We start from the raw sequence: 14235 nt of genomic DNA, 5'->3' as shown, positions 1-14235 counted from the left end.
CTTTACACTTTCTGGTTTCCTTGTAACATGACGAGCTCTGTGGTTGTTTTGTTTTGTTGAGTTTTTTTTGTCCTTTTAACTTAAAGAAAGAGGAAAGTAAACAGAGGCTGGTGAGGGAATTACTGTTTATAGCTGCTAGAATGCAAGTCATAACCAGGACTAACTTGTTTCATGAACTTGTTCCACGATGTAAAATGTAACTATAATCTGTTAACAAGCATGTTACTCATAAATAAGTGGACATTTGTAATTGTCGGTAAATGACTGTGGTATAAGTGCACGGTATGAAACACATAAATAGAGCAAAGCATGCTGTTGGAAAAAAAAACAATCAACTTCAGGATGGCAACAGTAACCTCACGTCACACCGGGCCACTTCACACCGGACCACTTCACCCCGGGCCACTTCACACCGGGCCACTTCACACCGGACCACTTCACACCGAGTCACTTCACCCCGGGCCACGTCACACCGGGCCACGTCACAGCGGGCCACGTCACACCGGGCCACGTCACACCGGGCCACGTCACAGCGGGCCACGTCACACCGGGCCACTTCACACCGGGCCACTTCACACCGGGCCACTTCACACCGGGCCACTTCACCCCGGGCCACGTCACCCCGGGCCACGTCACAGCGGGCCACGTCACACCGGGCCACGTCACACCGGGCCACGTCACAGCGGGCCACGTCACACCGGGCCACGTCACACCGGGCCACGTCACAGCGGGCCACGTCACACCGGGCCACTTCACACCGGGCCACGTCACACCGGGCCACTTCACCCCGGGCCACTTCACACCGGGCCACTTCACCCCGGGCCACGTCACACCGGGCCACGTCACAGCGGGCCACTTCACCCCGGGCCACGTCACGCCGGGCCACGTCACGCCGGGCCACTTCACGCCGGGCCACTTCACACCGGGCCACGTCACACCGGGCCACTTCACCCCGGGCCACTTCACACCGGGCCACTTCACCCCGGGCCACGTCACACCGGGCCACGTCACACCGGGCCACTTCACCCCGGGCCACTTCACACCGGGCCACTTCACACCGAGTCACGTCACACCGGGCCACTTCACACCGGGCCACGTCACCCCGGGCCACGTCACACCGGGTCACGTCACACCGGGTCACGTCACACCGGGCCACTTCATACCGGGCCACTTCACCCGGCCACGTCACACCAAGTCACGTCACCCCGGGCCACGTCACACCGGGCCACTTCACCCCGGGCCACGTCACACCGGGCCACGTCACCCCGGGCCACGTCACCCCGGGCCACGTCACACCGGGCCACTTCACCCCGGGCCACGTCACACCGGGCCACTTCACACCGGGCCACTTCACCCCGGGCCACGTCACACCGGGCCACTTCACACCGGGCCACTTCACCCCGGGCCACGTCACGCCGGGCCACGTCACGCCGGGCCACTTCACGCCGGGCCACTTCACACCGGGCCACGTCACCCCGGGCCACGTCACACCGGGCCACTTCACCCCGGGCCACATCACCCCGGGCCACTTCACACCGGGCCACTTCACACCGAGTCACGTCACACCGGGCCACTTCACCCCGGGCCACGTCACACCGGGCCACGTCACCCCAGTTTTCACTACAAATACCATTACAAACCATCAGCTGTTAACCATTAAAACAATTACCATTATTGGTTCTTAATGGTATCCACTAGATGTATCATGCCTCCAACAGGAGGCAACAAATTACCAGAAGAGACTCACAGGGACCATTACAGTTTCCATTAAAACCATTACAAATTCTATGAGGAAGTCTATTGGGTTTTTATTTTCAGTTTACACGTTTAGGGGGACTTTTATTGAGTTGGGTTTTTTTTTTTAAACTTCCTCGTGCAGTAAGACTCATATTTTGAAAAGCGGAAGTCTGTGTGTTGTTTTGTCTCGGTTCAGTTGTTCATTGCTTCACAGCAGAAGTGTGTCAGTGTGTGTGTGAGAGAGAGAGATCTGTTGCAATGGAAACAAATCGAGCTGCTAAAGTGAGTTCTTTCTTCTTTCTGTATGTGAATGCTGAGTAAAGAGTAAAGAGTAAAGAGTAATGTTGGTGTTAATATTAATGTTACTGTGCAGTGTGTAGATTTCCACAGCAGGAATAATCCACTCTGCTCTTGCATAACAGTGACTATGCTACAGTAATCAGCTCCTTTTACCGGGTGTACAGATGAATAATTATTCCTCTGTACACTTTACTGCACGAGAGTTTTGTTTACCATAAAAATCATCCCACTTCACTTCGCACTTCCCTGTTACCCCTTTAGTGTTTGTGTTTTGGGCCATGACGGTTATTGTAGATAGAACCAGCTGTCCTTTCCCTGCCTGAGAAACCAAACAAACCAGTAGAAACCATCACAGAAATTCTAATGGTTTCCATTACAAATACCATTACAAACCATCAGCTGTCAACCATTGAAACCATTACCATTATTGGTGCTTAACGGTATCCACTAGAAGGCAACAAATGACCAGTAGAGACCCACAGGGACCATTACAGTTTCTATTAAAAACCAATACAATACACGTTATAACCTTTAAAACTCTATGAGGGTTTCTATTGTTGTTTGTTTTTTCCCCAGCAGGGTTCTAAGGCTGAATCCTAAATAGCACTGACAGTAGTCAGTACATTGGGTAGTGTAGTGTACTAGGTCCAGTAGATAGGGAACCTTTGGTAACTTTCAGTAGTCAGTACATTGGGTAGTGTAGTGCACTAGGTCCAGTAGGTAGGGAGCAATTTGTAACTTTCAGTACTCAGTACATTGGGTAGTGTAGTGCACTAGGTCCAGTAGGTAGGGAGCCATTTGTAACTTTCAGTAGTCAGTACATTGGGTAGTGTAGTGTACTAGGTCCAGTAGATAGGGAACCTTTGGTAACTTTCAGTAGTCAGTACATTGGGTAGTGTAGTGCACTAGGTCCAGTAGATAGGGAGCAATTTGTAACTTTCAGTACTCAGTACATTGGGTAGTGTAGTGCACTAGGTCCAGTAGGTAGGGAACCTTTTGTAACTTTAAACTGATATACAGTACAGTGGCCTCTTGGTTGTTTTTCTGACTGAAGTCCTTCTCACTCTCTCAGGCATAAAAGTACCACATGAAGGTACCGTTAAGGGTCCATTTATGTACCTGTAGTTGGTACAGGTGGACCGATTGATGGTTTTTGGGCTGTCGGTTATCTGCAAAAATCCACATTTTGTTGTGTTATTTGAAGTGTTTTTTAAATTCATTTTGGACGTCTCTGTTTTTATTTGTTATTTGGGGGGTTACTTTTTGGTTCAGTTTGGATGTTTATCTTTTATTGACTGTAATAAATAGGGTACTAATAGGGTAGCGTGGCTGAGTGGTCTAAGGTGCTGGATTAAGGCTCCAGTTTCTTTGGGGGTGTAGGTTCGAATCCCACTGCTGCCAAAAGACTGTACCCCTAAAACACCAACCCAACTTTATCCTTAAAAAAAACCCCAAAACCCTTACCCTGACTCTTACACCTCTACTTTGCACACTTTGCTTTTGTAGAACTTAATTAAAAGATCCTGTATGGTAGCGCTACTTGTATTGTTTTCCGCTTGATATATCGCTTTGCTTTTATTTCCTCATTTGTAAGTCGCTTTGGATAAAAGAGTCTGCTAAATGAATAAATGTAATAGTTTAATATATATGAATATTTATACATTTATTTCATTTTAAAAAGTACAGAACATTTTCACGGTGCAGTCAGCACTGTTCAGTTTATTTCATGTAATAAAGTTCAGAAATATCTTACTCTGTGTGTTACGTTTTCATTCGGTATCGATTTTTAAAACTATCGTCGATTAATCGGTTGTCGGCAGGTAAAATACTCTGTCGGTCGACCTCTAGCAGTCCGTACCTTTAACCTGGTGCATTAGATTTTAGAGTAAAGCTAGTAAAGGTCAAATTCTGTACCTTAAATGATTATTTGAAAGCTACACTACTGTATATTCATAGGTGAATGATGCCTGCTGAAGGTGGTACCACAAGAGCAACAGGGAAAGGCGCACTTTGGTACCTTTGGTACTTTGGTTGGTTTGTTTAGGACTGCGTACCTCGTGGAAAGCCGGAGTTCTGCCTATTCTTTTTGTTGCGGTTTTGATAGCTCATGATGCTATTTATTTAGGTGTATTCTCTAATCCCGAGGTCATGTGACGCGTCTGAACTCCATTCCACAAATTACGTGACGTCTGATGGCACTGGAATACAATACTTACACAGTCATAACTTTTAATATTATTATTTGTAACTATTTTTGCAAACTATATAGACCCCCCCCCCCACACCCTCCTCCACTTCAATATTTTGTTTACATTCATGACATATAATCCCAATTATTATTATTAATATTATTATTATTATTATCCCGTTTCAGTTCCAGGATGTAGCGCTACAAAATATGGGTTGAATTCAAAGGGGGTGAATACTTATGCGAGGTCATGCGGTACAGTCTGCTAGCTGATTAATACATGAAAGAAAGTTGATGATTTACGATTGTCTTCCTGTTCGCAGTTGGAGTTTGCGGTGCAGATGAGCTGCGAAAGCTGCGTACGGGCCGTTAAAGGTGCACTCGAAAGACAGCCTGGTGAGTTCACGGAGTCGTAAATGTTCACCAAATGAAAGTCAAATGTGCTGACTGCTCAGAACCCAGGGAAATACCAGGCGAGAGATGTCAAAATAAATAAGTACAGTTTAGTCTGGATTATTTCAAGTACTATTCCAGATCTTAGGGTCCTTAGCTGAGCAGAGTCATGGAGAAAGCTACACTGTTTCAGGAGATCAGCTATATATATATATATATATATATATATATATATATATATATATATATATATATATATATATAAAATAAAACTTTATCCAGTAAGGTCTTAAACAGGATTTTGTAGTGACTACGGAACCTAATAAGCAGACAGTGTAGCTTGAGTAAGACTGGGGTGATGTGCTGTGAGGTTCTATTTCTGGCGAGGCTTCTTCTTCATGTGCTGCTGTGTTCTTCATTACTTTAAAGTTGCGTTGGATTTTAAAAATCGGAATAAATGTGACTGTAGAAGGTGTTTGATCTGTGTTTGCAGGCGTGCAGTCGGTGCAGGTGGACTTGGCTCGGGAGGAGGTTTTGGTCGAGACGTCACTTTCCACTCGAGAGGTTCAGGGACTGATTGAGAGCACGGGCAGGAGAGCTGTACTGAAGGGGATCGGGGGATCAGAACCAGGTTCAGATCTCATCTCTTATTAACCATAAACACCAGCTCACAGTGCAGCTAAAGCTCATTTAGATTTCTGAATAGTCATGCAGATCAGATGAATTCAGTGAAGTTCCTTATAAATCTTGACAAAATCAGGATCTTAACTTTCACCATCATTGCTGGTTTGTAATCTGCGTGGTTCAGATCTGGGCGTGGCCGTGGCTATGCTGAGTGGGGCGGGGCCGGTGCAGGGCGTGGTCCGCTTCCTGCAGATATCCGAGGATCGTTGTTTGATTGACGGCACGATCGACGGCTTAGAGCCCGGTGCTCACGGCCTTCACGTGCATGAACTCGGAGACCTCACACAGGACTGCCTGAGGTACGGTGACCTCTGACCTTTCAGCTTCCAGATAAGAATGTGAACCTGATTGAAAGGGATTGATAAGTGACTGTAGGTTGTAGCTAAAAATCCATTAGCATGACTTGCTGTCTCCATGTATTATATATGTGTCATTTATTTTATTTAGGCTTCATCTCTTAAAACCATTTCTCAAAGAGCTGTAAGAGCTTCAAATATTATAATGTATCTAGATTTCAGAATAATCATATTCATCTCTCTCTCTCTCTCTCTCTCTCTCTGCCCCATCTGTATCTCTCTCTCTCTCTCTCTCTCTCTCTCTCTCTGCCTCTCTCTGCCCCATCTGTATCTCTCTCTCTCTCTCTCTCTCTCTCTCTGTCTCTCTGCCCCATCTGTATCTCTCTCTCTCTCTCTCTCTCTCTCTCTCTGTCTCTCTGCCCCATCTGTATCTCTCTCTCTCTCTCTCTCTCTCTCTCTCTGTCTCTCTGCCCCATCTGTGTCTCTCTGTCTCTCTCTGTCTCTCTGCCCCATGTCTCTCTCTCTCTCTCTCTCTCTCTCTCTCTCTCTCTGTCTCTCTGCCCCATCTGTATCTCTCTCTCTCTCTGTCTCTCTGCCCCATCTGTGTCTCTCTCTCTCTCTCTGTCTCTCTGCCCCATCTGTATCTCTCTCTCTCTCTGTCTCTCTGCCCCATCTGTGTCTCTCTCTCTCTCTCTCTCTCTCTCTCTCTCTCTCTGTCTCTCTGCCCCATCTGTATCTCTCTCTCTCTCTGTCTCTCTGCCCCATCTGTGTCTCTCTCTCTCTCTCTGTCTCTCTGCCCCATCTGTATCTCTCTCTCTCTCTGTCTCTCTGCCCCATCTGTGTCTCTCTCTCTCTCTCTCTCTCTCTCTCTCTCTGTCTCTCTGCCCCATCTGTATCTCTCTCTCTCTCTGTCTCTCTGCCCCTCTGCCCCATCTGTATCTCTCTCTCTCTCTCTCTCTGTCTCTCTGCCCCATCTGTGTCTCTCTGTCTCTCTCTGTCTCTCTGCCTCATCTGTATCTATCTCTCTTTCTCTCTCTCTCTGTCTCTCTGCCCCATCTGTATCTATCTCTCTTTCTCTCTCTCTCTCTCTCTCTCTCTGCCCTATCTGTATCTCCGTCTCACTCTCCCTAACTATATTTCTGTCTCTCTCTCTCCTGCTCTCCTGTCTATCTCTCTCTCTTCATCTGTCTCTCTCTGTCTTTCTCTCTGTGTGTCCTGTCTGTATCTCCATCTCTCTCTCCCTGTCTATATTTCTATCTCTCTCCTGCCTATCTCTCCCTCTTCATCTCTCTTTCTCTCTCTTGCTGTCCCCTGTCTATCTCTCTCTCCTCAAATGTCTCTCTGTCTCTCTCTCCCTGTCTATATTTCTATCTCTCTGCTGTATATCTCTCTTCGTCTGTCTCTCTCTGTCTTTCTCTTTCTCTGACCTGTCTATATCTCCATATCTATCTCTCTTGCTGTCCCCTGTCTATCTCGCTCTTCATCTGTCTCTCTGTCTCTCTCTCTCCCTGTCTATATGTCTATCTCTCTCCTCATCTGTCTCTATTTGTTTCTATCTATCTGCCTACATGTCTCTCTCTATTTCTCTCTCTCTCTCTCTCTCTCTCTCACACACACATACACACACACACAGTTGTGGTGAGCACTACAACCCGTTTGGGAAGCAGCATGGAGGCCCACAGGACACAGAAAGGGTACGTTTACTTTCGCTCAGTGAAACTCTATCCTGACTGTGAGAAACTAGACTCCAGTAGCGATATCATATCAGAGCATAACCTGACACCTACAGGATAGTCCTGCTAATGTACTCCGTTCACTTAGCTAATGCTGAACAAAGCTGTTATATTATTCATTTTATTTCAGTCCATTTCCTCTGGACATTTCCTCTTCTCTGTAGATTACTGTAACGGTTTACACTGTTGGTCTTTGTTAAGAAGTCCATCAGGAGGAAGCAGGTTATTAGTGAGGTGTAGCGAGAGAGAGATGGCGCACAGATGGTGTAGTGAATGCAGGTGTTTGTGTTTGTGTGCTGCAGCATGTTGGTGATTTGGGAAACGTGCAGGTGGGAGCAGACGGCAGAGCCACGTTCAGACTGGAGGACTCGCAGCTGAAGGTAACCAAGTGCTTTTCCACAGACACGGTGTGTGCGAATAAAGATTCAGAGTCAATTCAGAATGAACTCGTGTAACACCTTCAGCAGTAAAAACTCTGTCCAAGGAGTCAGAGTTAATAAAACAAGGAGCTGGCAAAATATAAATGATTACAGATGAATAGTACCATATTATTACATTCATATTATTACATTCATATTATTACATTCATATTATTACATTCATATTATTACATTCATATTATTACATTCTGCAAGCCTCTTAACCCTCACCTGCTCATAGTGTCCTCACCTGCCCATAGTGTCCTCACCTGCTTATAATGTCCATTGCTCAGTGTCCTCACCTGCTCAGTGTCCTCACCTGCTTATAATGTCCATTGCTCAGTGTCCTCACCTGCTCAGTGTCCTCACCTGCTCAGTGTCCTCACCTGCTTATAATGTCCATTGCTCAGTGTCCTCACCTCCCATAGTGTCCTCACCTGCCCATAGTGTCCTCACCTGCTCAGTGTCCTCACCTGCTCAGTGTCCTCACCTGCCCATAGTGTCCTCACCTGCTCAGTGTCCTCACCTGCTCAGTGTCCTCACCTGCCCATAGTGTCCTCACCTGCTCAGTGTCCTCACCTGCTCAGTGTCCTCAACTGCTTATAATGTCCATTGCTCAGTGTCCTCACCTGCTTATAATGTCCATTGCTCAGTGTCCTCACCTGCTCAGTGTCCTCACCTGCCCATAGTGTCCTCACCTGCTCAGTGTCCTCACCTGCTCAGTGTCCTCACCTGCTTATAATGTCCATTGCTCAGTGTCCTCACCTGCCCATAGTGTCCTCACCTGCCCATAGTGTCCTCACCTGCTCAGTGTCCTCACCTGCTCAGTGTCCTCACCTGCTTATAATGTCCATTGCTCAGTGTCCTCACCTCCCATAGTGTCCTCACCTGCCCATAGTGTCCTCACCTGCTCAGTGTCCTCACCTGCTTATAATGTCCATTGCTCAGTGTCCTCACCTGCCCATAGTGTCCTCACCTGCCCATAGTGTCCTCACCTGCTCAGTGTCCTCACCTGCTCAGTGTCCTCACCTGCTTATAATGTCCATTACTCAGTGTCCTCACCTGCCCATAGTGTCCTCACCTGCCCATAGTGTCCTCACCTGCTCATAGTGTCCTCACCTGCCCATAGTGTCCATTGCTCATAGTGTCCTCACCTGCCCATAGTGTCCTCACCTGCTCATAGTGTCCTCACCTGCTCATAGTGTCCTCACCTGCCCATAGTGTCCTCACCTGCCCATAGTGTCCATTGCTCATAGTGTCCTCACCTGCTCATAGTGTCCATTGGATTTAAAAAGAAAAAGTTCAATTTGTCACCGTGTCATAGCCCTGTGCGTCACTGTGTGTCTCTGTGGACAGGTGTGGGACGTGATTGGTCGATCGCTGGTGGTGGATTCAGGAGAAGATGATCTGGGAAGAGGAAATCACCCTCTGTCCAGACTAACAGGAAACTCGGGCGAGAGGTGACGAGTCATTTCCACGTTAATCAATACGAGACACACTTTTCAAGCTCAGCTCGGAATAATTTCCGGATTTCTACACTGCAAAAAAAAAAAATAAATCATACTTAGTAGCAAGTTAAAATATCTTTTACCAGCGTTTCCTGTTAGGAAAATGACTCATGTCAAGCTCTCAGTTTTCTGGCAGATCATTTTATAATTTGAAGCCTTTATTTCTAGAAAGAATCAAAAAGATCTGACAGTAAAATACAAAATGTCAAGCTTAGAAATAGTGAAATATGTCTAGAACTAGGTTTAATGGAGTGCGGAGATGACGTATGTTTGTCGGACATCCCGGAAGTTAGCGTCGCTCTGGTTCCCAGGATTATTCCACTGGCTTTTGGATTACTGCAGAAGATAAGCTCTGTGACCGACAACCGTTTATGATTCTTACACGTTTTATTCCTCAAGATAATCTTCACAACTTTTATGAATTTTGAAGCCTAAATAATGAGTCTTTATTGGTCACGTATACATTACAGCACAGTGAAATTAGTTTCTTCACGTACCCCAGCGTGCCGGGAAGTTGGCATCCGCCAGAAGTAAAAAGCTAAAGTTAGGCTTTACTTTAATTTTGAAAAAAAACCAAAACACTAAAGTTAGAAAATACTATAAACTGGAATAGATCGTAAGATCGCGGGTATGAACACAACAAGGCCGTAGTATATGAGATTTCCTGTACGGCGTGATGGCATTTAATGTCCCCGACAGCCTCTGTAGTCCCATTTAGCCACTTGTTAGCAACCGTCTTTTTCAAGACATGTAAGATCGTGAGTACACCTCGAGTGCCGTATTACTGATGTATTTTATGTCGTACAATAAAACGGGAAATTATCTGGAGCTCGTGTTCACCACAGACCTTATTTCAGGCTTTTAACCAAAAACCCTTTAAATATAATAATAAAAGTAGACATCAGCAGTCAGATGCAGTTTTCAGTCTCATCTTTATTTACACGTCCTTAGCGTATGTGGGATTACTACATGTCGGCTTTTGGATGCATTTCCCAAAGAAAAGCTGTTTACATTTACTTTAAACACACTCATTAGGGCCTAAACTCAGTTCTTCAATTCAGTCGATAATTATTTAATATATGTGGCTTTATAACACTAATTCTAGGTACTAAATATCTGATGATAGATATCAGAGACATTTTTTTGTATTGTAATCGTATAACAGGAAAGATTTTTGATATTTGTAACATTGAATCGGTCTGAAATGCAGCTGTTCACGCCTCACGTATAAATCCAACGCCGTAGTACTAGCACCGTGGGTTTAAAACAAGCAGGGGCGTGAATGAACTGCGAGGTTTACTGTGTGCATGGAAGTATAGCCACAGGATTTGCATCTGCAGCTTCAGAGAACGGTGCGTGCGCTTACTGCTCGAGCGGCTAGCGCTGGTGTTAGAACAGCTGGAAAAAGAAAAAGAGGAGGAGGAGAAAGAGACTAATATTTCATTGTTTATCCTCCGTAGTATCACAGTTAGTCATATTACCTGTGAAAAAAGGCATAATCATTTCCTCTTTCTCTCGCTCTCCCTCTCTCTGTCTCTCTCTCTCTCTCTTTCTCTGTCTCTCTTTCTCTCTCTCTCTGTCTCTCTTTCTCTCTCTCTCTCCCTCCGACTCTCTCCCTCTCTCTCTCTTTCTATCTTTCTTGGTCTCTCTCTCTTTCTCTCTCTCTCTTTCTCTCTCTTTCTCTCCCTTTCTCCCTCTCTCTCTCTCTCTCTCTCTCTCTCTCTCCCTTTCTCCCTCTCCCTCTTTCTCGTTCTCTCTCTCTCTCTCTCTCTCTCTCTCTCTCTCTCTCTCTCCCCCTCTCCCAGGCTGGCGTGTGGGATCATTGCTCGTTCTGCAGGACTCTTTCAGAACCCCAAACAGATCTGCGCGTGCGATGGAGTCACTCTGTGGGAGGAGAGAGATCGTCCAATAGCAGGCAAAGGACGCAAAAAAGTCGCAGACACACCAGCTGCCAATTTATGACCACGTGACCGCTCCTTGTACTAATGATACGTGATAACAGATTGCACTTAACCGAGAAGAGACTCTGATAAGACCAAAGAGCTTGTTGATGACTAATCAGTACCTTTTAAACTTCCATGCAAGCGTGCTACTGGTGGTTTCTGTTTACTACCACAGCCATGCACGTTCGAATTCATATAAAACTGGTGTGCAGAAAAAGAGCTACATCTGTCTCTGCAGTTACTATGCACTGAACTCTGCCCATTAAAACACAAAGCCTTCTCACAGCCGTAAGGGAATACGCCCGCTGTTTTCAATTTCATCTTTATTTACGTCCGTAGCGTACGTGGGATTACCTCAGACATGGGTTTGGACACATTTCCCAAAGAAAAGAACTGAAAAACTGTTCACTTCAAACACACTTAAGAGAGTCTAAACACAGTTGTTGTATTCCAGCAATAGACATTTTAATATGTGGGGCTTTATAGCACTATAGGAACTAAGAGTCCAACGAGAGACAGACATTTATATCAGAGTTTTATCTCTACGGACCAAAGCAGCTTACTACTTTTCATAACATTTTCTGGGTTCCATGCGCCATCAGCCCAGATATGACTCGTTATTATATCACATAAACACAAAGAAGCATGAATTCTTCCTATTTTTCCAGGTTTTTATTATTAGAGATAGGTTTACAAATACCTTTGACAAGAATTCATCAAGAAACCTTCTTGATAAATGTTTATTAGTGGAATTCAATAACTGCCTTTCCATGATAACTGAGGGTGCGTCTCAATCAGCTCTCTAGTTCAGTAGTCAGGGCGCTGATCAGGGAGTCGGCCATTTTAAGTCGTTCTGTCTCAATCCCAAAATCCATCCAATGCACTGGAACGTTTGCTCCCTAAAAAAATCCCACAATGCACCGCAAAAACCAGGGAGCATCGATGCTCACTATGTTCTCTTATTGTAAATGACGTCATGTTCTCTGAAGCCTCTCAGCTCGAAAAGAAATGTCGGACGAACTCTCCGACGACTTCGTCTACAAATGTAAGCAGCTTGTTATCGTTGTTGTAGCTCTCATGATTACTTACGTTAGCTATTTTTAACTTTATTTGACGTTCTATACACAGTTTATATACAACAACTTTGAAGTGTTTAATGATTTCTTTAAAATCCACTAGCTAGCCTACGATCCTGCTTGAAGTACCATGGCAGAAATGTGTGCGATTAAGCTAACAAATTTATATGAGGTATAATGTCAGAAAGATATCGCTCCTTCCTTGTTGTTGATAAATGTCAGTACGTAGTCATGTCGCCGGAAATTGAGTTATCAGTGTCCCAATGTGTATTGAGCCAGGGTCCTTACTAGTGCCCCAACTCATATACACCATATACTGATTCATGACCTAGCGAGCTAGGGAGCTGATTGAGACGCACCCTGAGTTTTAAATAATCTGTCCTTTTCCCAGTTTAGTGAAATGTTGCAAAATGTTTATTTGTGGTAATCACTTATACAGTACATTTTCAGTGTATTCACTCATGAGTGACATAACAGAAAAACGTTCACTCTTCTGTCAGCAAGTTTGAATCCCAGCAACGCCACCGCCATCCATGACCAGGAGCCAAGACAGCAAAATGAGCTGTTCTCACTATGTGGGAGGGGCATACTCTCTCTCCCCTGTCAATCACAGTGACACTAGCCAATCGCAGGCATCTCATGTACAGTATGAGGAAGAGCGCAGTTTGCAATTTCCTCCAGTGTAGCAAGAGGAGCAGTTTGAAAAATGCATCTGGTTGGCTTCATGTGTCAACAAAGGGGGCGGGGTTAGTTCTTTATAATCATAAAGACAGATCAACTCTAATCTTTGGCTAAATTGGGCTAAATCATCAGGTTTTCTCCCAGGACTGATGTTAACCCGAGACAGACCACCAGCTTTATCAAGCTAAAAGCTCATGATTTAAAAAGAATCCGTTGTAAACAATATTATAGTTTTTCTATTAATACATTTATTATCATTTTCGTGAGATTCAGAATGTTTGCAATCTGAAAACAAGAACTGGATTGACATGAAACATCCCTGTGTAGTCTTTGATGTGCATGTAATGTTTAATCTATAATTAAGTGTATTATTTTCATGCTCCTAAGGCACTGAGAGATTAAAGAGATTTGTAGTGGAAGGTTTTGATTTTTTTTTTTTACTAAATGATTTATTAGGTTAAATAATTTGACATCTTTTTGAATGACAAAAAAATATATTTTCATGTTTAAAAAAAAAAAAAAGATCTGGTTCATTTTAGCCTGAAAGCTCTTAAATAGTTGAAAAAATCTAAATGAGCAGAAATCTAATAATCCATGTAAGCCCTAAAATTGAGATTGGATGTTTTCAACAATAATTAGATAAACTCATATTTTCCCATTTTAATGCTCAGCATTTTGTGGTTTCTAATCGTTATGAAGATTCTCGCCTGTGTATCATTCCTTTAATCATTAAATCATTCCAGATCTCTTCCAAGCAGCTGTGTGTACGTTTCATCCATTTTCACTGTTATTCATTTATGAACTTATTCGTTTACCTAATAAACATTTTGTAAAATTATACTGTAGTTGAATCTTTATATATATAAAAAATATTTTTTAATCTTGAGCTTGGGATCTTACTGTCAGTGTGGAGTGTCCGTGCATGTTCTCCGGTTTCCTCACACCTTCCAGAAAGATACCAAAAAAAAAAAAAAAAAAAAAGACGATCAATTGCATCTATCTGTGAATGAGTGTGTACATAAATAATTATTGTAACCTTTATACTTTTATCCTACACTGGCACCTTGCATTTTTTTCCACTTTATTTTTCATTTCCATTTATATTTTTCATTGACGTATTTTTGTAATTATTACTATTTTGTATTCCATGTTGATTATTATTCCTATTATCATTTTTATTTTGTTTTATACTATTTTTTTAAAAAATGTTTTTCTTAAAAAATTCTTTAATCTTTTTATTTTTTTAGGAATTCTTTAGAATTCCTTTCTTATCTATG

The 14235-nt window shown here is 43.9% G+C and overlaps 1 protein-coding gene and 1 non-coding gene across 2 annotated transcripts; both read left to right on the top strand.

Moving 5' to 3' along the window:
- Positions 1 to 1733: 1733 nt before the first annotated feature.
- LOC128610335 (copper chaperone for superoxide dismutase) lies at positions 1734 to 12178 on the top strand. Its single transcript, XM_053629583.1, has 8 exons — positions 1734 to 2019; positions 4549 to 4621; positions 5112 to 5249; positions 5427 to 5601; positions 7232 to 7292; positions 7634 to 7711; positions 9107 to 9210; positions 11064 to 12178. Exons 1-8 carry the CDS (start codon positions 1996 to 1998, stop codon positions 11218 to 11220), a joined length of 810 nt encoding a protein of 269 aa, XP_053485558.1. The 5' UTR covers positions 1734 to 1995; the 3' UTR covers positions 11221 to 12178.
- trnal-aag (transfer RNA leucine (anticodon AAG)) lies at positions 3357 to 3438 on the top strand. Its single transcript has one exon. It is a non-coding gene; the product is annotated as a tRNA-Leu (tRNA).
- Positions 12179 to 14235: the final 2057 nt, after the last annotated feature.

The sequence above is a fragment of the Ictalurus furcatus genome, chromosome 7, assembly GCF_023375685.1.
Source record: "Ictalurus furcatus strain D&B chromosome 7, Billie_1.0, whole genome shotgun sequence".
Taxonomy (NCBI): Eukaryota; Metazoa; Chordata; class Actinopteri; order Siluriformes; family Ictaluridae; genus Ictalurus; species Ictalurus furcatus.
Note: the sequence above shows the minus strand (reverse complement) of the source record. Positions and strands in the feature narration are given on the sequence as shown.

Bases quoted from the DNA above. Each gene is read 5' to 3' on its own strand.
- LOC128610335 (XM_053629583.1), top strand. From the start codon at position 1,996: ATGGAAACAAATCGAGCTGCTAAA. The intron at 5,250-5,426 runs GTTCAGATCTCA...TGCGTGGTTCAG, and splicing joins GATCGGGGGATCAGAACCAG to ATCTGGGCGTGGCCGTGGCT. The intron at 7,293-7,633 runs GTACGTTTACTT...TGTGTGCTGCAG, and splicing joins GCCCACAGGACACAGAAAGG to CATGTTGGTGATTTGGGAAA.